The sequence below is a fragment of the Rhagoletis pomonella genome, unplaced genomic scaffold, assembly GCF_013731165.1.
Source record: "Rhagoletis pomonella isolate Grant_MI unplaced genomic scaffold, Rhpom_1.0 Rhpom_scaffold_00007, whole genome shotgun sequence".
NCBI classification, from domain to species: domain Eukaryota; kingdom Metazoa; phylum Arthropoda; class Insecta; order Diptera; family Tephritidae; genus Rhagoletis; species Rhagoletis pomonella.
This window is the reverse complement of record NW_023458561.1, coordinates 22485218-22509280: the sequence shown is the minus strand read 5'-3', so window position 1 is coordinate 22509280 and position 24063 is coordinate 22485218. Positions and strand designations below refer to the sequence as shown.

The window sequence follows — 24063 nt, the reverse complement described above, 5'->3', positions numbered from 1 at the left end:
AAATAAATACCATAATAAAATATTATAAAGTAAAGTCTTTGTCTCAATTCGTCGACCATAAATTTTTACATTTGCAAGTAATTTTAAATTATGTATATACAATTTAACGGTACTATTCCTACGTTAATGGCAAATCCATTTATCAATTAACTACTGCGCCTCAAACTTTGACGCCGAATAAAAGCATTATTTTGTCATTGCCACTTACAGCCCTATTCGCACATCATTGACAGAATTCATCGTATGACGATTGACAGAATTACTGCGCCTAATACACAATATAAGCATTGATTCGTCGTTGTCGCGAACTCAGTAGTTCATAACAATAACAATGACAATTGTCGCCTTACCTAAGTTTTTTACGATTAAAATTCTGATAGTTAGATTTTTGAATTTTTTTCTTAACTATTATTGAACCAGGATTCTTAAATATTACTGTGAAATTTCAAATGTGTTTTTAGTGCTATACATTGATATATCGATATTTTAAAAACGATATCGATACGACGATTTATTCAATTCCGCCATTTCGATATATCGATAGTGATATTTTTGAAAATATCAAGCCTAATTCAATGATCCAATAATAAAAGGGTTTCTCAGAAAACAGTTTCCCCGCTCCCTCTTGGCGAAATCGGCTGCTTTTTGGAAAACTGATAGTATCATTTTGAGCTTAAGAAGGCGATTATTTAGTGCGAGATGGACGCGAACGTATAAAACCTTTGTTTATTCCAATGTAACTATAGTTTCGAACCGCAGAATATATAAATAAAAATGTTTATTCATGCGATTTGAAATATATTGTTATATGTTTGACACTTCAATCGCAGCCTAAAATGGTGCTGAATACGCTTTTCTAAATAATACATAAGCTTTTTAAAGGGTTAGCATTAACATAATCGGTACGGTTAAGTCTTTGGTGGATTTTTATATCAGAAACTAATTTTTGTGAAAAATACAAACAGAGGGTACTGAATATTAGCCCTCGGTATATGCTCTGGAGTTTCATCAAACAGCTCACAGAACCTACCGTCTTTCTCAAGAGAAAGTCACATTTTAAAAAGATGGCATCTTAACTTCCAGTGTCAGCTAGCTTCAGGATCCTAGAGGAAGTTAGGATCTCGTAGATTGTCGTTTATAATTACTTAAAGAGAGTTTACAGTTATCCACAAACCTTGATGTTGTGTTGTGCGCTGTCGTTCAAATTTCGCATAGATCTCTACTGGCAATAAAGTTGGATATATGACCGTTGGTGTAAACTTTCCGGGTCCCATTATTGCCGTCAACGAACATGAATTCTTCAGTATACCAACGTTGTGAATTCGACAGCGGAATCGTCAAAGAATGGCTTTGAACCCACAAAAGACCCAGAAGGTATCTACTAGTTATAATCGCCATGCTTCCATCGCAAGACCATCCAACAAACCAAGGAGGCAGGAAGAAGTGTGCTTGGGATGATTTTCAGCGCTTCCGTTGTGTAAAGCTACCACAGGCACTGAATATATTATTAGCCTCGTTGGTAACCGCTGTGAAATGTGAGCTACAATTTAGTCTTTTGTCTAGATTTACCCCTAGGGGCTTCGCTTCGTGCGATAACTTAATCTCCGCTAAACTTCTAACAAACTAATCTTTTTAGGTGATAGGTTCGGTAGTTGCATCTTAAGCTAATGCGAATTGACAGGATTTGAAATTCGAATTATCCCGCAGATAAACCAAAAACAGCCAAGATCATATAAGGCAAATGCCGAAAGAGCCGTGAACTTCAATAAAAACTTCCCCGATATCGTTTTCGTTTCATGTACTTCAAACGTGATCTTTCTTCGCCAAGATCGAGACGAATGTTATACCTGTTTGCCAAAGATATTTTTCCACAGTTCGCTTATAATCTAAACATGGTCTTTTACAAGTTCAAATCTATAAGTGCAAACATTATATGATTCACCAAGCTATTTTCTTCCACTAAAATAATTTTGACCCACCTCAAACATTACTTTTTAATCCCAACCCAATCTTTTCTGCTTGCAGACCCGCATAACCCACCAAGAAAGTCTCTTACGTTCTATGCAACAGGAGAATTATACGCTGAAACGTAGCATACGTCACTATGAGCGCTGTTTAGACGATGTTATGCGAAAAGTGGTGGACGCCATTGTCGCCGAAGATATACTCCGCGAGGAGGTCACCATGCTTAAGAATCGTGTACGCGACTTGGAAGCGCAAAACGCTGCGCTTTCAGCCAGTCCTGCCAAGGGACGCGACGAAGGTTATTGTACAATGAGCAGTGGGCAGCCGCAGCCGTCGAATGGGCATCTGGAAGATTTGCCAGAAGAGCCGGAGCAATGGCTGTTACCCGCCGAACCGTGTTCGACTGAAATGGAAGACTGGAGCATGTCGCAAGAGGAGTTGCCCGTAGTGACGCTGGACGATGAGCATCAAAACCTGCGCGGCGGGCGTTTGATAACAAACCTACGAAGGCCAAACGGTGAAAATGATTGGATATGGAACTCGAATGATTTCCTAACTTCTACTACGGCGGAAACGGACTCTGAGTCAGAGGCGATCTCGCAATTGTTGCAACAAAAGGTGAGTGAATGCGTACATGGGTACGACAGGTTCACAAATCTTACACACTACACTTTCTTTTTCACAGATCGTTTACTCCGAAGATGAAGACATTGCGCGCACTGAGTTCACCAACGAGTTCTACAAGCTGGTCGATATACGTTCTGCCTCGGCGCGCAGTCTATTTTCCTACATAGAAGGCGAGACAGACGATGAGGATGACGACGATGAGGATGCAGCGTCCAGCCTGTCTGAACGACGCGTGCGCCTGCGCTGCAAGCCAACGCTAAATGGCAACAGACTGAAAGCGCCCAGCCCAACGCCAAGCGAAGCGGGACGTGCGCAAGTGACCAGCTGCTCATCCAGCGAATCAGACGAACACTCGCCTTGCACGGCGACGCAACACGAACTGAATGGCAGTGTAGTCGAAGGCAGCATCGAAGAGGAGATGGACACACAGTTGTGTGGCAACGAAAACAGTGATATCGAAATCGAAGACATACAACTAGAACCAGAGGTGTTGCACAAGCTTAACGAGCAAGAATGCATTGAAGCAATAATACGCACGGAACTGCGTAGACCCGTAGTAGCTGCAGCGGCAGCGCATCCAATGGTCAAATCTAAATCGATGATGCACAAAACCGAAAGCGAGCTAAATGGTCTCAATGGACTGCTGCGAAACGGTGCAACGGTCGTAGACGGCAACAATGGCAGGCCGCCGCGTGTGGTGCGCAGCGAAAGTGTTGGCGGCAGTCCCAGCAGCAGTGGCAGTAGCGGCGGCAGTGGAGGTAGTGGTATGAGTCGTGGTTCTGTGAGTGCGCACAAATTGCAGCAGCGATCTGTCAACTCTTGGCGCAAAAGCAGCGGTTGGAAGCGCGTCGTGACGCCGACTAGTTCGCCCACAGCGCCGTTGTCACCGAAAAAGGTGAGGAAACAGTGCTTTTATTTATTTAACTAAATTGCATTTAATTTTCTGTTTTTTTTTGTGCCATAGGAAGTGAAAACGGAGATTGTGCGCAACGGTGTCAGCGCAACGCCAAAAATACCGCCAACGCGTATACCAACCAGCGTACAACAGCAATTGTCGCCGCCATCGCCCAAGCAAAACCAAAGCGCGCCAATACAATTTGGTGAAACGCAACAACAGCAGCAGCAGCAGCAGCTATTGCAACAACAACAACCGATACGAAAATCGAAAATTCCTCCACCAGTTCCCGTGCGACGTTCTTATGCGAGCTAAAAAACAGAAATGCAAGGCTACATAATGATAATAAAATTAAGTATTGATGATGTTATAAAACGATATATACCGTTACGGTTTAAACGAATCCCAAAAGTTAATTAATTTAAGCAAAATTATTAAAAAAGACTTATATGTGATATTTGAGCGAAGAAAAAGAACGCAAAATAGATGTAAAAAGGTAAACAAACAGCACCGCAGAAAACGCAAACATATTGCTGAATCGAAGTGTGGAAGAAACATAAACGTAACACCAAAATATAAACTGCCTAATCTACAAAAAAAAAATATAACAAAATAACCATAACACTATTAAATTAACATTTACTTATTATTAACATTTTGGCACAAAAATAAAATCAGGTATAACTTTTGCAGCGTTTGTAAAAATTACTAGCCACTCAAAAATTTACGAAAATTGTAAAATGTAAATTTACACTGCCTGCAAAATGTCTGTACTACAAGTTATTAAACGTATTTTATAGTTTGGCAATCAACTAAAGATTTGATATACTTACATATTTATAAGTATGTATATATGTACATACACATGTAAATTCATATACATACGTATATGTATATGTAGATCGTACTTTAGATTAGTGGTTTCTACTATTTTCACCACACTCCCCCTACTGGTGGGGAGTGCTCACATTTGGTTGCAGAATAGCGAAAGCCAGCGGAGTAACAAATACAACTTCCAACTCACACAAATACTTATCAGTTTATTCCAAAATCGTTTGTTATATGCTGGAACACGGGATAGTATGCCAAGTGGAAGCGACTCGTTGGTTATATTCGAAGCGAAATTACTATTGAATAAGTATTGTATGCAGAAATACAAAGTTTGATGGAAAAAAATATATATATTTGTTTGTACAAGTTGTGTGTGTGTCTGTGCAGACTTAAAATTATTAAATATTTTGTATAATTATACAAGAATGCCCGAATGTATACATATAAATATTTATGCATATTTATTTATTACTTTTTACGTCAAAGTGCATATTGATTTAATTATTAAGCGGAAAAGGCATTTTTTCGTAACTTAATTACTTAAAAAATTTATTTTTTTTTATAAAAGAAAGCTTACAAAATCGCCTCATGAAAATGCTGCTTTAAGGTGCATCACTCTCCATACAAAAAGGCAATCGGTTCCCCGAAATTATAAAACTTATTATATTTTAAGATTGCCACCGAAATATTTCGAAAAAATATTAAGATGTACGTGAGCTGGACCGACTTGAAAATGCTTGCGATTTTTATATAAATAAAATAAATTTTTGAAAATTGTTTTTCTAAAAAATTACATCAAATAATAGACAATAGAAATTAAGTATAAAAAATGTTTTTACAAACTAATTTTATTTATAAAAAAAATGGACTTTTGGAGGTATTTTTTAGATCGGTCCAGCTCACGTAAATCTCCATATATTTGCGATGTATTTCGACGGAAACTTTAATATAATATTATAACAAATTTTATAATTCCGGCTAAGAAAAACATTTTTTAGTGAGACGTTTTACATTTCTTTGTCAATGTGCCCATCTTTGAAGAGAATGCAGCTTAAAAGGACTATACATACATATATATGAATCGGTAAAAAAAAAAAATTCTATGTTTTTGACACTTAGGTTCCTTTTAGCTTTCCTTGTCGCATATTTTATTATTTAGTGCTCTTCCACTAGAAGATTGTTTAATTAAAGCAAAAAATAAAAATCATTATTAAAAATATGGTTAATAATACTTTCATTAATTTTTTATACATACATTCTTAATTTTTTTGCAATATGCACTTTGGCGTGCAATATTGTATTTGAGTCTATCAAAAAAGCATGTAAATTTATGAATCTAAAATTGTTTGTAATCTGTTAGTTTATATAAACTATAATTATGGTAATCTGACTTTTTAGGGATTTTGAAATATTTTATTGCATTAATGAAAATTTAATATATTTTCTTTGTACAATACAAGAAGTTTTCCAACTAAATAATACGACTTACCATACATATAGCAAAGGGGTATTCACGAAAAACTAAAAACACACAAATGAGCATTAAAGAATATTGAATTAACAAATAAAAGACAATTGATATACATAAATTGGAAGCTTCGTACAACCAGATGAATATAAATTAAACCTTTATAAATCGGGTGTGTATGAAGCGAAATTCACCTTAAACAATAATATGCAAAGTGTCCGATATCGTGAATATCTCTATAGCATTATATATAACTCAAATATGACACTTATTTTGAAATATTATTATAAACAAGGTATTTAAATATATTCAGCGAACTAATGTACATACGTATGTAACAAGCTAATAAAACAGAGACATTAAAGGCCATTTTCATAGCGGTGAGTTAACTCACATACGGCAGTTAACTGCAGATTTTCAGTACAAAAATTTAAAATTAACAGTAAAATGTGAGTTAAGGCTCTACTGTGAAAATGTTCCTAAATTCTTTATAAAATAACAATTCAGTTTTTCCTTGTATAAAGCATTTAGTATGAAATTAATTTTCTATGCGCATAACATTGCCGAACAGGTGAGAGGAAACGAAGTAGAAGTAAGCAAGTAGCTGAACGAATGACAAAAATCTTATGTCACGTCATGTAAACTATTAAAATTAAGTAGTCTTCCGCACAAAATGATTAGTAAACAAAAAAAAAAGAGAAATAAAACAAATAAAGACAAATAAATATAAATAAAACAAAAACATCACATATTATAAAACTTCACTGATCCCAAATATACAATAGTTAAGTAAAGCAAAAGAAATACTTTTTATAAATTATATGACATTTTGTATTTAAAATCAGCAGATGACATGAGATAATACAATTGCTAACATAAAATAAAACATTTAAATAATTACTCAAAAAAAATATGAACAGTAAACCCATAATAGCAATCAATTATATAAAAAAAAAAATATAATATTTTAAACACAAATGAAAACGAAGGAAATAGCATAATAGCTAAATAGTTATAACGGTTTCTAAACAATACATAATAAAAGTATACAATATACCAGGTAAATTGTTGGCGGTTCACCCTCATAGTTTTTGTACGTATAAAATGAGAATGAGAAAGTGGATAAATAAAAACAAAGCATCAATATAAATTGAACATTAAATACAAAATTAATAAACTATAGAAAACGTAGCTTTCGATGCGTCAAAATACAATTGTCTGAAGTGCTGGGCAGCTTTTAACTGGTAATGTTACTGCCTCCATGGTGCAGAGTTTAATGATGACTTCTAATTGAAAGTGGTACGATACAAGTATTTTTTAAGCAAAAAACACAACCGACTTCAACGCTGACTAAAAGTTTTCGAGTACCGTTAATTTCTTCTTAATCAAATGATCGAAACTAAACCCAATTAGTTTGGCACCACCTTGAGGTACCACACTTCCGTTAAAATATGTATATAAAAAGAAATATGGATTGAAGTCGGTTAAAAATAAGAATAGTCAACATTGTACTTTTATATCGGATCTACAGAGTTTGACAAATAGATAAATGAATTTAAACAAAAGTATGTTTGCTAATATTTTGGGCGATCCCCATAAACTTGAAAACTTGAAAAAATCGAAGACTTGAAAATTTTTAAGTCTCCTTAGACTCAACGGGTATTCGAAGAAAGATTCGATCAATTTAAGTTTTGAGCAGAATGGGCACAATGCAACTGAAACTGCTATTGTCAAAAATATCATCAGAGCTGTGGCTAAGGTTCTGTAGGTTTCCAGTACCATCAAGGAAATGTATGTACCCGTATAACAAAATCTTATCGGTCAAGAATACAATTTTCTTCCTATTTTTTGCACTCAGCAAGCTTATTGAAATTTGCATAACGGGTAAAAATTTCCATTCATACATAGCTTATAAAAAATTTAATTCATTAAAAATTTATCCTGCCTTGATGCGTTTTTTTCGTAGTAGGTATTAATTCGTCCTGCTTATTTCTGATAGCTTCAGTGACACCTTCTGTTTTTTTTTTCAATCGAAGGCAATCAGGAAATATTTAAGCTGAATTTTCTTCATTGCAGGCGAGAATTATGGATTATATTCTACCAAACTTCTCACATTTGTAAAGCGCGAAAACGGCACGTTTTAAAGATGTGGCTATTTTTCTTTTGTTTATTTAATGCTTATTTTTTATGTACGGCTCGTTGTCTAACAAAAACCATGTAAGTGCGAATTCCGAACTTTGTACAAAAATTAGGAAAATTCTGCAAAGATTCATGGAAAATTCAAACTTTTTAATTAGATTTCTTCTTTCTTTGTTTAAGTGCAATTTTGAAATAGCTAGGACTTAAAGTTGATTTTTGAGTTTTTTTTTTAAGGTGTTGCTTATTTTCTTCATACAAGTAAAAAAAAAAATCTACTTTGAATGGGAAAAAATGCGTAGCACCGTCAAAAAATAAATTGCCAAAAATCAACAGTATTTTGTAGACACTTTAAACTTGCCCTTTATTACTCTTAATTTGAATAGGCTATAAAAGTGTATAGCAAAATTTTTCTAAAAATTCTTATAAAACAATTTGAAAATTTTATGCAATTCTATTAAAATGTGTCGAATTTTCCTCATTTTTGTTTGAAAACTTGTCAAAATGTCCGCCCGTATTTGAATTTTCGCCACCGTATATTGTAGCCCTCAGTTTTGTGGTATGCTTCAGTATCACTGCGTTGAATATCATTGGCAGGACTTTGCAAGACTGTAGAGGAATATAAACGTCATTGCTGATACTTATATTTATATGCATTGTGAACATTTTCTAAGTTAAATTTACAGTTTCGAATATAAACCGCTGGTGTTGGTCGAAAAAAAGGATACCTTTGATACCTTGACGTAACACTGACTGTTAGGAAAAAAGTGTGTGTGGAAGGAATATGCCCCAGGCGCTCAGTAGCCAAGCTACGCCACTGATTTCGGTCAAAGTTTTGAAATTTTCGTGCTTTTTGATGATTATTCCAATATCTGGAAATATTCGAAATGATTTTTATTTATATAAACTTAACATAATACATACTTCATATTTTCGTTAAATATCGTCGAGAGCTCGTACAAAGACCCATTATCACATTCAGACACTTTGAAAATGGCAATATTCTACATAACTTTACTATTCACCAAGCAAACAGCGTTGTATTTTGTTGTGCACTTACAATGGGGGAGTTCCCGATTTGTAGCATTTTAAATGTAGTCGTACAAATCGTGAACTCCCCTTGGAATTTAACTTCCAACTTATGATTCAATTGGAAACAATATATAATAAACAATAACAATGCAAATGCATACTTATGTATTATTTAAGCATATACAATAGCATAAACTTATACATACAGGCGTTTGAATGTACATATGTTTGTATTAAAAATAAATAATACATAATTATTTACAAGTACATACATAGTATGCAGGTACGTTATAAAAAAGTTATTTTTAGTGGCAACGAAATAAACAGCAAATCAACCACTTGCGAAACTAATAATTTCACTACGCTGGCAAATAGGTATTTGCTTACAAATTTGCTGGCAGATATTTATGCGGACATACTCGTGTTCAAGCAATGTCATGTTTGCCGCGAAAGAAATGCCTCACTTCTTCCTTTTTCTTAGTAGCGTAGTCAGTACAAAATGTTAAACAAAACTACTACTAAATTGCTATACTTAATTATATTATATTTGCTACTACTACTACCACTACTATCAGCCTAAGATTTGTATGGGTTAATAATTAATTAGTTATTAGTAATTACTACTACTTGTATACAAACATTCTTACATATACATAAATATTTTAGTGTAGCAGCGACGTTAAAGATCTTAGATTTAGTGCGTATTTTGTAATGTATTATATATTTGTAGGGAATACGCATAGTTTTTCTCAGTGTAGTTAGTTACTAAATACTACCCCATATTTGTATACTAGACATCTAACACTACTTCTATCACTTTTTTCTGTTAAAATATTTCTTATTTCTATTGATATGTATACATTAAATATTTATTTATAAAATATTAAAAACTAGCATTTATGAAGAATGAAAACACAATAAATACATTCAAGAAATGAAAATGGAAAATAAAATTTATAATAATAATGAACTATAGAAAAATTGGTTGTTTTACTGCATAATATAATAATAAGTATTTAGCGCCTATACTTTTGCGACTGTGCGACTTACAATTTAACGAGGCCTCCGAACTTCAAATGGTTTTATGAGACGCCCTTTTCAAGGCAAAAATATACTCTGAGGTTTGCCAGTGCCTACCGAGGGGCGACCGCTGTTAAAAAAAAATCTTTTTCTAATTTAGATGTTGAGGGTTAAAGTTTTCGTATTTTGTTTGAAAATGGAATTAATTTATCGGAAATATTATATATGTATAAAACGACTTGGATTATAAATTTTGATCTCAGTCGAATTGACGAGCAATTTTCCTGTAAAATATTTAAACCCTGTAGCTTTTAACGTAACGGGTCCTTTAGGCCCATTTTTTAAAAGGGCTTTATGTTATACCATTAAAAGTGACAGATAGTTTATGCTCAGTCCGTTATCGGACCTTTCTCTTTGGATGCTGGATTTTCCGACAGTCGCGCCAAATATCCTTTCCTTGCTCATCTTGGTATTAAAATCTCCAAGCACGATTTTGTTAGCTCTCGTTGTTAATAAAACGCGGTGATTTTTGGCAACTTTTCTTAACTCATTTTCTTCCTTGCAGATTAAATTCGACAATTTTTTTTATGGAAAAAAGGCGCATACAGTAAAAAAAAATATCAAAAATCAATGCGAGATTTTATCAACTTAAAACTTACACTAGAATTTATTAAAAGTTATCAAAAATCATAATTCAAAAATTCATAATTAAAAATATTCTGATTCAAACCAACCAGCAGCAAAATCGAGAGCCTCGTATTATATAAGGCTGCGGCCTTCATCAGTTAAATTGTGCCACCCAATATTGTTTAAATATGAAAAGAGTCTTCGGAGCTTTCAACAGCTCCAGTGAGTGTTATGAAACTGAGGATAAGAATACCATTACTATAAAGTATGATTTTCTCCTAACTATGATCGACGGGAAAGTTTTAAACCAAATAACGAATACGGCATCTAAAATGAAATGTACAATTTGTAAAAATAATCTGAGTTTTTCAATATCTTGATGAGGCCCGAGCATAATTATAGCACCGAAATATTTTCTGATTTATTACATTAATGCATTATTATTAATTTTTGACATTCCATGGGATAATACATGTAATTAGCTACCAAACGCCAAAAAGAGAAAGCTGCAACGTCAATCATGAAGTCGTTAGGACAGAAAATCTAAACCAATTTGATTCAAACAAAGGGTGTTAAGCACATTTTTTTGTTGCGCTCTCAGAGAGACAGAGTGCGAAAACAACGTATAAGATTACCAACAAAATGTATCCGGACACGAGCGGAAAATCCGCCTTTTCTCATTTAGTCAGAACCGGATGATCAATTTTGGTCTGTTCTGAGAAACGCACAATGAAAGTATTCTCCGTTTCAGTTGAATATATACACGTCTTTTCCTCAAGATCTGAGCTTATATCTGGACTTGTGGTCATCGGAGACGCTTCTCATTTCGAAGAATGATGAATTTCGAAGAAATGTGGTGAAAACAAAGAAAACACTTTGATTGCTTTGGATTTTATTCCACTTTTTATCAAACTACATATCGTCGTTAAAAGTACAAAATCGCGTATCGTCATTCTGCAAAACCGCGTAACTGACATTGGCTGCCAAAAATTTGATTTGCTCACACAAACTCTTGGCTTAATCCTTATCCATTCGTCCTGAAATACGCGGTTTTGCATTTTGTTGATACGCGGTTTTGTACTTGAAACGACGATATGTATTTGCATAAAAAAATTATCCACCTATTATGAATTCGTACGAGGCACGATAAACGCTTGCATTCTGTTATCCCCTATTACGAACCGATGTTTGCCGAAGCAAATCCAATAGTAGTTGCGATCCCGTACGAGTCCGGACTAGTCAGAAATAATCAGAATCAGTCAGATTTTACTGGAAATCGATCCCGTACTCGGTTCTCTGACTATTGAGAGGACAAAAAAGAGAGTAAATACGGTTCTCTCTCTGTCAGAAGTTACCAGTTTTAGTCCGAGAATTTTTGGCTGGTAAATTCTGGTAAATGTGTCAAACGATCAGCTGTAGTGTGTTTGGCAGCCAAATTGTAAACAAAAGAAAAGTGCACTCTGCTAATTTATGTTGAAAAGTATTTAATTACTTGTTTAAGTGGATTCTAATGAATTTGAAAGTATTATTAGTTATTTACATGTGTGAGCTGAGTGTGTTTACATACAAAATAAGCAAAAATTTACAACCAAAATTTGGAGGTTATGTTGAAGTTGACAGAAGTTACCATTTTTTACTAGAAAGCGATCCCGTACTTTTCAAGTTTTACTGTAGCCCTCTGAGCGAATTTTTATTTTTTGACAGTTTTACTAGTCCGAGTCCGAGGAATACGGGATTGCACCTAGTTAGCGTAACTGATTTGTGTCGGTTAACGATAAAAAGTGAACAAGAACCACTGACATTCAAAGTAATACATCTGTCGGGCATATGAAAAGAATAATACGAAAATTAATTTCATACGATACGCTTGCATGCGTTTATCGTCTGTCGAATGGAAATTCATAATAGGGTGGTAAATTTATTATTTTTATTCAATTGAATAAGCGCAGTGGCTTCAACAGACGGAAAGGACTACATTGAGCCCAAAAATGTTCACCATTCATTTTAGTTATATAACAGTTTTAACACATCCTCAATTCCCAAGAATGATAGAATACAAGATTGCGCCAATCGAGCTGAGAGCAACTGGCCGTGACGTCAAAAAATACCAGAATGAGAGAGCAAGACGAACTCGACAAGTAAAAGAGGAAGCATCGAACAAAAGGCAGTATTGCCAAGTTTCGAATTTGAAAAAGCACCAAATTTTTATTGGTATATTTTATGGACTTTATATACATACATACTTTTATTGTAAGGATTCCGACTCAAATTAATAAAAATCAATGTTTCTTGCACGACGGTCGATTTCTTCCGGCATGATTGAAGGTACTGCCACATATTTTGTTGTCGCTTATGTCACTGTGCCATGATGTTGTTAAAATTTTTTGTAAAGTTGCTTACCATACTTACGATTGCTATAAATTTTGCTTCCATTTTTTTAAGATTTTCTAATTTGGTGTCTTCAAACTAAAAACGAAAGCACAAAAAACGCACCAAGCACCAAACTCAAAAATTTTCGCGTTTTGAATACCCACTAAACTTGGCGCGAAAAGCGTCAAGTTGGCAACAGTGAATGTAAACAAAAGTATTTTATGACGTCAGCGATTGGGTGGATGCTGTCAAATCGACGAAGAGAGGGTTAGCGGTCCGCGAATGGCGCGACCTTTATTTTCTGGATCGTGCTCAATTCCCATGTATCGAAGCATGCCGGAAAACAGTTCTAGAGGCGTTTTGAAAAATGAAGGACATCTCCCGGCCTACCACTTTAATTGTCAGATGGATTGTCTGTGCGCAATTTTGGTAGAATATTCAAGAACAATATGCGAAAATATTTGACAAACACTCCCTTCTTGATCATGGAAGGGAAACAAACAACGTTCGTCCTTTCAGAAAGCGTGAAAATTATTATTAAATCAGTTGTAGGCATCAAAATTAAATTGTTCGCCGGAGAAAACCACCATTTTCTAGTTGTCCTAGAGTTGTAAAAAATTGCAATCATAATTCCTAACGTTATGCACCGATTCCTAACGTAAACCCTTTTTGACATTTTCTGAACGCATGTGTATACAGTAATTCGTAGTCCACTTTGTGGTCTCAATAAAACCAACGTTTTTCTTTAATTTGATCCACTATCTCTACAATAAGTTGCTGGCCTCGTAGCTTTTGTGTTCTCGAACCATTTCATGCTATTTTAATGCTATGCTGTGAGCCGGCTTCAGTTGTCAAATATATTTTCATTTCCTTGATTTTTATTTCCAAGAGATCGCCTGCAAAGTCCTTTATCCGTAAAGGGCTCTTTTTATGCATTTTTGGCAGTTTAAAGTGGGCTTGCTTCGCCCATTATTCTCTGTTATAGTCAGAGATGAAGAGAACAAAGGTTCGTACCGCTTTCCCTCTTCCAGTGAATTGGACAGAAACGCTGTTTGTATGACGTCCAACTTGTGCAACATGTTTACGTTTTTTCTTGTAAAATTTCCTCTTCTTGCATTCTTGCTTCAGTGAACATAACCCGGACCATCTTCAAATTCGTTCATATCTATGGAGCAGATTATTTGAAAATCTGACCATTTGGACCCAAACGCCCGTGAAAATCGGTGGCAGTACATGAAGATGTCAATTCAATAGTTAATTTGGTTACGTTTAGTTAAGTAGGCGCATTTATGGAGCATGTGTTAACGTTGGTTTTACAGTTTTTATCAAAAGATTTTTAGCAGCAAAGGTTTAATGCTTTCTGCATACTATTCCCCTTTAATTAAACATTTTCACAATAAAGGCAGTTCTAAAGAACTATATAGAAAAGTACTAATTACATATATTAACTAGTGAGCTTTTTAAAAAATGTAAATAAAACCATAAAATTTAAAAAAAGGCATAAGGCAGGTTTAATACAGTTGGGATCTATCATAAAGTAAAAATTTTTCAACAAACATTTATTTCAACAATTCAACTAATTTTTTGCGTAACTCTTTCGCGCACGGTCGCATACTCGGTTCATCGTGCCAACAAGATCTGCAAAGCATTTCGTAGCTCTGCTCCTTGTCGCCATCCTGTTGGCCCAAAATATTTCCAAACACCGCCAACAGATCGCCAATATCCCCTTTCGTGCGCTGCTTTTGTTGTTGTTGTTGTTGTTCCAGTGATTTTAGTTGTTTCAATGGTGAACGCTGAGCAATCGGCAACTTACTACACTTCAACTCGGCACTCAGATCACGCATAACATTCATTTTTGAATTTAATGAGGCGAATGGACGACGCCTAATCGTCTGAGGCACCTCATCCACACCACAATCGGAGAAATGTAAGTGTTCCTCGGGTTGTTTGGTGCGATTGAGTACATTTGTAAGATGCACTAATGAGTGATAGGTGATCTCCTCTGCTGTCAAGTTGGCGCAATGGCATTTATGATGCAATGGCATAGTCGAATGCAAAGCGCTTTTGCAATCATTGCCAACGCATTTTGTATTGCTAGAAAATGTACTATCGGGACGCAGCTTATTCTTGACCACCTGATAGGCGACTACTTCATTGCAAGCGATCCAATGATAAGGTAAACGGCGCTGTTGCATTTGCCACATTGTAATGCCAAGCGAGTAGATGTCTGCAGCAGGTGTAAGCGGTCCTTCGCACAACGCTTCTGGGGACATGTAACGCATGGTGCCCTGAAAAAGTGCATAGAGTAATACAGCATTAGAAAGTAGTGATGGTAATATATATTTACACGTGCATTGCCTTTGGGTGCCGGCTTAGGTGTATCGATCTTCAGCGAAGCTCCAAAATCACATAGCTTACACACATACTGCTGCCGGGAGAAGAAATTCGATTGTGTTTCGTATCGTAATTTTGGTTCGATGCCAACGAGAGATACCAGCACATTCTGTGGCTTTACATCAAGATGTAGCAGATTTCGCTTGTGGCAATAGGAAAGTGCGGATAGGATATCCAGTGTAATGCTAGAATAATTAATTAAAAATTTATATATATGCACTAATCAGTGATAGGTGTAGAAGGGATTTAAGAAAAGCGTTGTTCATAAAAATAATAACAATGATAATAGATTGGCGCTTACATAATATGTTTGTGTTTGGCCGAGCTTCTCCGCCGATTTGTGGCGTGCGGCTCTTATGATAAGCATGGCAGAAGTACACTCGGAGGTTTGCCATTGCCTGCCGAGGGGCGACCGCTATTAGGAACAACTTTTGTTTTATTTTTTGATGTTGGGTTGAAGCGGGCTTGAACCCAAGTACTGCGAGATGATAGCGCGCACTGCTAACCACTTCCCCACAGTGGCCGCAAATGTTATTAGACTTTCATAAAAAAATTAACTTTGTCATACATATAAGATGAAAAGAAAGGAGTAACTTTGTAACTTATCTACAGGCAGAAGGAGGTCTATAAGTCACATGCGGAGTTCTTAGGGGCAGTTCTCAGGGTGAAGTGCTTTGTCCCTTGCTCTAGTGCTTGATGGCATGTAGTGCAGGTCCCTCCCTCTCCCCCCTGGCGATAGATAACCTAAAATTGCCTGCTGCCTTCAGCTTTACTCTCCCTCAACGATAACGAACCTGGTTCGACCTCTAGATTTCGAGTTGACTAAACGATTTTAGTATTTTGATTTTCCCCAAAACCGTTTAGAAAGGAGTAAACGGCAACCATCGTCGGGCTAAAAAGCATACTCAGACAGGCGCATGGCGACCTAGAGGGGATGGATGAAATCTTCCGTTAATTGCAGCTCGCAGTTGGCTTTGCACTAGGCTTGAGAGGTCCGAGAAACCGTAATGGCAAACGTTAATACTGCCTTATGCTGAGTGCGCCGACTACCGCACTGTATCTCAGGGATTCATAACCATTAGCGCACACAAGGGGTAGATTTTGCGGTTCAAACGCCCCTTAAGGCTAATAACCTCAAATACAAACTGTATCTTAAGGCTTAGAATTCAGCTCTGAAGAAAAATCCCAAGAAATATTTTTTATTATTTAGCCTAAAAGAGTTTACCACTGATATTTACTTAACAAAGATTCGAAGATTTAATTGGCCAACTTCGCATTCGTTTCGCAAAAATGAGCTACATAATAAAAAATACAAGTTCAGTTATTTTTTTCAGTATTCGAGGTATTAAAACAAGTAACTTTTAAGCAAAAGCCACAACCGACTTCAATTCTCGTATACAAATTTACGATTACCGTTAATTTTTTCCTGATCCTATGATCGGATCCGAAGCAAATTGGTATGGGACCACCTTTCCGATAGAAAAAGAATTATCGAAATCGTGACGTGGTCCAAAGTTATGCGGTAACATACATACAAATATATATATATATATACATATATATGTTCCAACGAATTGATAACCTTTTCATTTTTTTGAAGTCGGTTAAAAAATGAGGCAATCGTGAAAGAAAATGAAAATTTTAAAATTCCGATGGAAAAACTACAATTTTTTTTTTTTGGCGATGCCCCTTAATGTACATGATTACATTCAGAAGAAACAAAGAAGCTCCGGGACAGGAGAACAAAAAATCCTCAGCATCTTCTTCCATACAATGTTAGATAATTTTCTCAGAAAATAAAAGTATCAGTTTTTTAACCGACTTCACAAAAAGGAGAAGGTTATCAAATTGTCGAAATATTTTTTTTTTTATGTATGCTACCCATATATGTAATACTTCTATATTGGCAGTAAGCAAGCTTCTCAATGTGTAAGCATTCCGAAATCAAAGCGAGACAGTCTAGTACCGTTTTTGTTAATGTATTGTGTACTTGAGTGCCGTTTTTGTATATGTGTTGTGTACATGTTTATTTATAAACGTATGTGTTCCTTTTCTTTCGTACGTGTTTATTGATATATCTGTACTGTAGTGTTTTCGGACGGTACTAGCTCTTACTGCCAATATAGGAGTATTACATATATGATGCTACCGCATATCTTTGGACCACGTTAACCGATTTCTATAATTCTATTTTTTAAAGGAAAGATGTTGCCTCACAGGTGGTATATGAAATTTGGCTTAAATCCGATCATTGGATCATGAAGAAATTAACGATAATCTTAAATTTTTATATGAGAATTGAAGTCGGTTTTGTTTCTTGCTTAAAAGTTACTTGTTTTTTATTTTTTTTTTAAATACATCGCATAAAGTTTGCATCTTGAATTTATATGCATTTTGTTGTAAAATAAACTATATTTTAATAAAAACTATGAAAGTAAAGAAATTAATTTTAGAGCAAACAGATTTTTTAGCTTGAGTATATAAATTTATCCAAACTCTGTACATTATCTAGGGACCCTCTAGGTATGCGTGCCACAAATTTCGTATCGTAAGAGAAAATAAGCTACAATTTCAAGAAAGGTAGTTTTGGAGGCTTATAAATATTTATCTTAAATCCTGTGCTAACGTTTTTCTGGTCCATAACAACATACTGGTATTATTAAATACCAAACTTTGTCCTGCATTTCCCAGTGGAAATACGGCATAATGTCTGAGGAAATGTTCCCAATTCTAAATAATCTCGTTTCTGTATACTTTGGCTATAAGAAAAATAAAGCTACTTACAAAATTCTATGCTCCAGCATTAGCTGCGTAGCTTCTATTACGTCTTGTAAACTTTGTCCCACAAGCCTTTCCATTATCACTATACCAAAATTTGATGTAGTTTCAACCTATGCATTGTTCAAATAAAAAAATCTTATTAAAAGTATATACACTTTATCTACTCCAAATCCCTTACTTTCAAAATGGTTATTATATTGCGATGCTTCCAGCCTAAAATTTGCATCTCACTACGCATCGATTGGGCATTCGCTTTACTCCCATTTCGCACGATCTTCACAGCAACGGGTTGACCTGTTGGTAATAAAAAAAATATATAAAAATCGTACATATGTATGAGTACTTCAATTCAAATTTTTCAATTAGAAACTAGTAAGATTATCTGTTTTCGAGTGACTTCATTTCAGTTAAAAATCAACACCGAGACTAAATCAAAATTCTATTTTACTTTAGGGCAGAAGAGTATATTATTACCTTAATTCACAAAGGCGCTAGCTAACCAACAAATTTTTTATTTTAGAGGAGAAGCAAAAACATTATAAAATTCAAATCATGCATACGTATAGGGCGTTTTAAAAAGTGGCACCTATCCGTTGTTTTGGGTACTAACGCAATCAAATTTTTAAGGAAAGTGTACTTTAATATATCCTACCAAAATCTGTGAAAAACGCAGTTTCGAAAAAACTGTTGGTTAGGGCATTTGTGAATTATGGTGACGATATTCAGGCAGGTTCTGCAATTCACTTCCGAGTGAATTTCAACCAAAGTCACTTCGAGTTTAATTTGAGAAGGGGTTGAAATTCACTCAGAAGTGAATTGCAGAACCTACCTGAATAACTTTGTTCACATAAAGTTTGTTTGTAACAGCCTAAAGGAATCCAAATGGATATACTTATGCATACCAAAATGCTTAAAATGAAGATAGAATTCGATTAAGCCGTATCGGTCTGTCTATTCGTCCAGCCATGCATACCATAACCCGGGTTTGCTATTTTTAACCACTTGTCAAACGCTCAAAATTTCCATTACTCGTCTATTAGAAGAAATTTATAGTTTTATAAAATACTTATTTACATGCAGTAAGGGGTAAATCCATTTTTCCCGAACGTACATATCGCACACGATCATCAAAGGTGGCACAACTAGGAATGTTAATCCCGGGATCCCGGGACTCCGGACTTTTTAAGGTCTCGAAATCTCGGGATTTTCGGGATTTGTAATTTGCACTGATGGAAATAATAGAAACTCCTTTTCTCGACCAGTATTGGCTATATTTCTTTTTTTTTAATAATTAATATTTTTATTACAACGCTTTTATCAACTTGCAATGTTGTGTGTCCAGAAACTTTCAATGTTGTGGATCCAGAAACTTTCAATGTTGTGTGTCCGACACCATAAAACCTTTGCTTTGAAAAGTTCCTATAAAAAAGCATAGTGCATAGGGCGACATCTGTAGTGAATAGGGCGAGGTAGATGACATCTAGATATCGCCCTATGTACTACGTTTGCTACAGCGGAAATAGACGACACGCCATTTCTTTAAATAAAATTAATTGGTGCTCGTTTGTATGTACATACATATGTAAATGCATGTGTGTGCACCTTTCTATTAATATCGTTGAATTATTTTAATATCTATTGCAAAATTTTATTCAGACAGGACTAAAAAGTAGAAAATAAATAATACAAAAAAAACTTTTTGCTAAATTTTCAAAATTTCAAAATCAAAAGTTATCAAAACAAATTCTATGGGACTGAGAAATATTATTTTCTACTTTTTAGTCCATTTATAAAAGCGTTGTATATTAAAAAGTTTTTTTTTATATCATTTATTTTATAAATGTCTAGCTCATTATACATAAAACACCGCGCGATAGTAAATTTTAAACACAAATATCAAATATATATTAGCGAAACCATGGGCCAAATATAGTAAAATTGCGTTTTTAGTTTTTCACTCTGACGTCAGTAATTCAAAAATGATTTAAAAAATTCAGAGAAATGCGCTTTTTTTAGGGATTTCAAGAGGATTGCCATCTATTTAAATAGTTAAATTTAAAATATTTAAAAAATTAAATGAATTATTAAAGGAGTGGTCACTCGAAATGGGTTTGAAAACCCTTTATTTCTGACCTTTATGTAGGATGATTTCTATGTGTTTTAAAAATCAAATTCAACTTATCTCATCAGTTTATTGAAATATATGTTTGTCGCAATGTCAGACGAAATAGAATTGAGAAAGTTTGAAAATACTTCTGAAGGGGATGTCCACCTGTTTGAATGGTCGAATTTAGTTAACTTATACATAGGTTTTATTTATTAATATTAAAATTCGGGTATCAATCGAAAGATTTTTATGAAAGCTTTAGTTTGAAAAGATCATTGATTAGGCTGGCCATCTTTTTGAAAAGTCATATCGTACTAACTAGGTATATATGTATGTATATTATACGAGAAGACATTTTGTATGACAGTCATTAGTTTTCCACCGTTCTTTCGATTTTTAAAAATGCGAGATCGACTTAAACCCCTTAGCCTGCAAATGTGCGATAAAGCTTTATTTTTATAATTAAGAACTTTTTTATTGGGGTACACAGGGTGATTTGATATTTGATCAATTAAAAACCACCACTATTCGAGACCTCTCTTCACTTGGAAACGGCTACACGGATTTAGATGAAATATGGCACTCAGATCGCTTATAAGTCTGACTAACATTTGGAATACTAAGGCTTTTGAAATTCAATTTTGGGCATTTAACGCTATGTTTCCACGAACACTATGGCTGCGTTTCTTTATACATTCCGGATAATCCCATTTCACAGCCGGAATAAATAGAATGCGTTTGAAATATAAGTTAACATATCATCAGGAACGTTCTAAAGAATAAGTAAACAAGAAAGTTCATTCTAAACGTTCAGACTGAATAAAGAAATGCAGCCTATGTATTAAAAAATGTTGGCACTAAAAAAGTATAAATGCAGTATTTTTGAAAAAAACCGCAGTTTAAATTTTTGGAACCCAAAAAAAAGTATTATACTACCAAAAAGAGTATATATACGAGCGTTAGGTATGCATCATAAAGGTTTTAGATTATATGAAAGGTGGCGTCTCCCTCTTATCCGTATGATACTGATAACATAAACCTTCGTTCAAATTTTCAGAACACTACGTCAAATAATTCCATAGATTACGACCCAATAAAATTTTTCTCCATGAATAGGGAATTTATTTCGTATTTACTAATAACAAGTTCCAGTACTCTCCTACAAATCTGTGGACTTTTGACAAAACAACTTCTGTGTTGTTTGTAAGTTGGAAATTAAAGTAAATTGTAAGGAACTTTTATTTAAAAATTTTACATTTTTATTAAACTTGCATTAAGATAGCATCTTGGACAACCCTGTTGATGACTAAACATAAAAATATTATTGAAAACTCAATGAATTACTGCTTTGAAGAGAAAATGCCCTCACTGGAGAGAAGTTGTTTTGTCAAAAGCCCACAGAAATATATCCAGATAGATGCATGCAGTATTAAAATTTCAATTTGTATATAATCTGTCACGCCTTTTATATATCTATGTACATAGCCTATGACTATGGTGACCATTCGTACCGGTTTTTGCGGGACAGTACCGATTTCGAGAAAATTGTCGCGCTGAATATTTTTTAAAAGTCGGGACGTATAAGTGTCCCGATTTTTCATATTTGTACCGATGAAGTCCCGATTTCAGAGTTTTCCTTATTAATTTAATAAGAGTTTCCCTATACTCTGGTCCAAAGATTTTTTTCGTACAAACGTGGCAGCACTTTTGTTATCACAAAAAGACATAGAATATAAGAATATATGTATATAAACATAGCCAGCATCCTTATTTTCTACGATCTCTGGTTATGTTTTATTCTGTCAAACTGGTACTCTCGCTATATTGCAGTCTATCATTATTTTCCAATTTTTTTAAGTTCCTTTAACCAACTTCAAAAAAGGAGGTTATCAATTCATTGGAATATATTTTTCTATGTATGTTACCGCATAATTTTGGACCACGTTAACCGATTTCTATAAAGAAAGGTAGTACCTCAGAGGTGGTCCCACACCAATTTGGTTTAGGTTCGACCATTAGATCATTAAGAAATTAACGGTACTCTTAAATTTGTATATGAGAGTTGAAGTCGGTTTTGTTTTTTGCTTAAAAATAACTAGTACAATTCTTTGTTAAGTTTTTCTTTTTGTTTTTTTAATGTAACGATTCTAACTTGAATTTAGTGAAATTATAGAAAATAATAGATACTAATTCCCTCAAAAAAAATATAAGTTGTAGATACAGTGGCGAAAATATTAATAGGGAAGAGACATTTTAGCATTCTTTGGCGATTATTTAATGTCTATTACTTTTTTATGAAAGTATACTCGTTATCTAACAAAAACCATGTATGTCTAAGTTTCAAACATTGCACAAAAATTTGCAAAATTCGACAAGTGTTATAAAATGTTTAGCTATTTAATTAGATATCTTCAAAGTGAAAGTTTGAAGTAGCTAGAACTAACCGTTGATTTTTGCTAAATTATTTTTGTGGAAGGTGTTACTCATTTACTCTATACAAATTTTTGAACATACTTTATATGGAGGAATATGCGAGAAGAAAAAATTGGCATAAATGAACGGTAAGTCCAAGCTACTTCAAACTTAAACTTTGTTACAATAAAATTTAAGGGGCTACTAAACTGCATACTCAAAAAAATTCTAGAAAATCTGATTAAAATGTTTAAAAATTTGATCAACATTTATTTAAATTAGTTGAATATATAAAAACCTTCTACAAAGTTAGAAATTCTATTTATATGTTTTTTTAGATGGTCGGTTATATTTTCATACAAAAATAATAAATATTTTTGAAGCAAAGATAAGTAGTCAGAATTTGCTAAATATCTTTTCCCTATTTAAATTCTCGCCACAGTATATATTGTGTACATTTTTGCTATCATTTTACAAGTTTTTCTCTTTGTTTTGTTTTAAATAAAACTGTATTAAAAGATGTTATGCCTTTTTATTTTAAAAACAAAATTGTAGGTTCGGATTCGATTTTTTGCCACAGAAATCTGGTCACCAGTTGGTGTAACAAAATTTGTTTAAACACACCGTCAAACTGATTACAAATTTAATTTAGGTTCGTACATAAATCAGTTAATTACTCACTAACGACTTAATAGGATTTTAAAATAAGTACTTTGTCAATAAATTAGTTTCAGTATTTATTAAATACAAGTATTTACAGAAATTCGCAAAAGAAGATTTATTTTTATTAAGTTTTATAACTACTCCGTAAAGAAACACAAATGTTAGGTGGAGCTTTTCTATGTTAAGGCGCCGATAAATTTGTAAGTTCGCTGCTTTATTAGTTTATGTACATTTGTACGTGATTCCTACAGATCCTTGTGGTCTTCGAAAATTATGTACATACATAAATTGTTTACTTTATTTATTTTTTATACACATATGTAACAAATAAGCGCTTGTAGCCAATGTCAAATTACAGAAATTATATACATTTGGCCCATGGTGAAATAATAATAAGGTGTTGTCACTTAGGGGGTGGGTGTTGTAAGTTTGGCAATTTCGGCATACCAGCGTTACAGTAATGCCTACTCTATTCATTCCAATATCATTACTGGGCAAAATGAAACAAAAATGGAGCAGACAATTTTGTGAAAAAGTATGCGTAGGTATCACTTACTACGTTTATACGCACGTATTATTTGCAAATAGCAATTTGCAAAATGGTAAATTTGCCGTATAAACGCTGAGTTAATTTTTTATTTGCAAATAACTAAATCACGCAAATAAGTATGGATTAGTGGTACTACTTGCAAATAAGCGCAATACGCCGCCATTCTTAAGTTTATTTTCTTTTTC

The 24063-nt window shown here is 34.2% G+C and overlaps 2 protein-coding genes across 3 annotated transcripts in view; one reads left to right on the top strand and one right to left on the bottom strand.

Moving 5' to 3' along the window:
- The window catches only part of LOC118742456, a 207426-nt gene extending 202771 nt beyond the window's left edge, over nucleotides 1-4655 (top strand). For both annotated transcript variants that reach the window (XM_036474538.1, XM_036474539.1), the window contains 3 exons: nucleotides 2026-2583; nucleotides 2651-3487; nucleotides 3557-4655. In XM_036474538.1, coding sequence (XP_036330431.1) covers nucleotides 2026-2583; nucleotides 2651-3487; nucleotides 3557-3802 — 1641 coding nt within the window. In that variant the 3' untranslated portion in view covers nucleotides 3803-4655. The remainder of the gene's footprint in view (nucleotides 1-2025; nucleotides 2584-2650; nucleotides 3488-3556) is intronic.
- A 9841-nt stretch (nucleotides 4656-14496) lies between these two features.
- The window catches only part of LOC118742455 (serine/threonine-protein kinase nekl-2), a 14130-nt gene continuing 4563 nt past the window's right edge, over nucleotides 14497-24063 (bottom strand). The window contains exons 3-6 of the mRNA XM_036474536.1: nucleotides 18325-18440; nucleotides 18150-18256; nucleotides 15319-15550; nucleotides 14497-15259 (exon numbers count right to left, since the gene is read on the bottom strand). Coding sequence (XP_036330429.1) covers nucleotides 14531-15259; nucleotides 15319-15550; nucleotides 18150-18256; nucleotides 18325-18440 — 1184 coding nt within the window. The 3' untranslated portion in view covers nucleotides 14497-14530. The remainder of the gene's footprint in view (nucleotides 15260-15318; nucleotides 15551-18149; nucleotides 18257-18324; nucleotides 18441-24063) is intronic.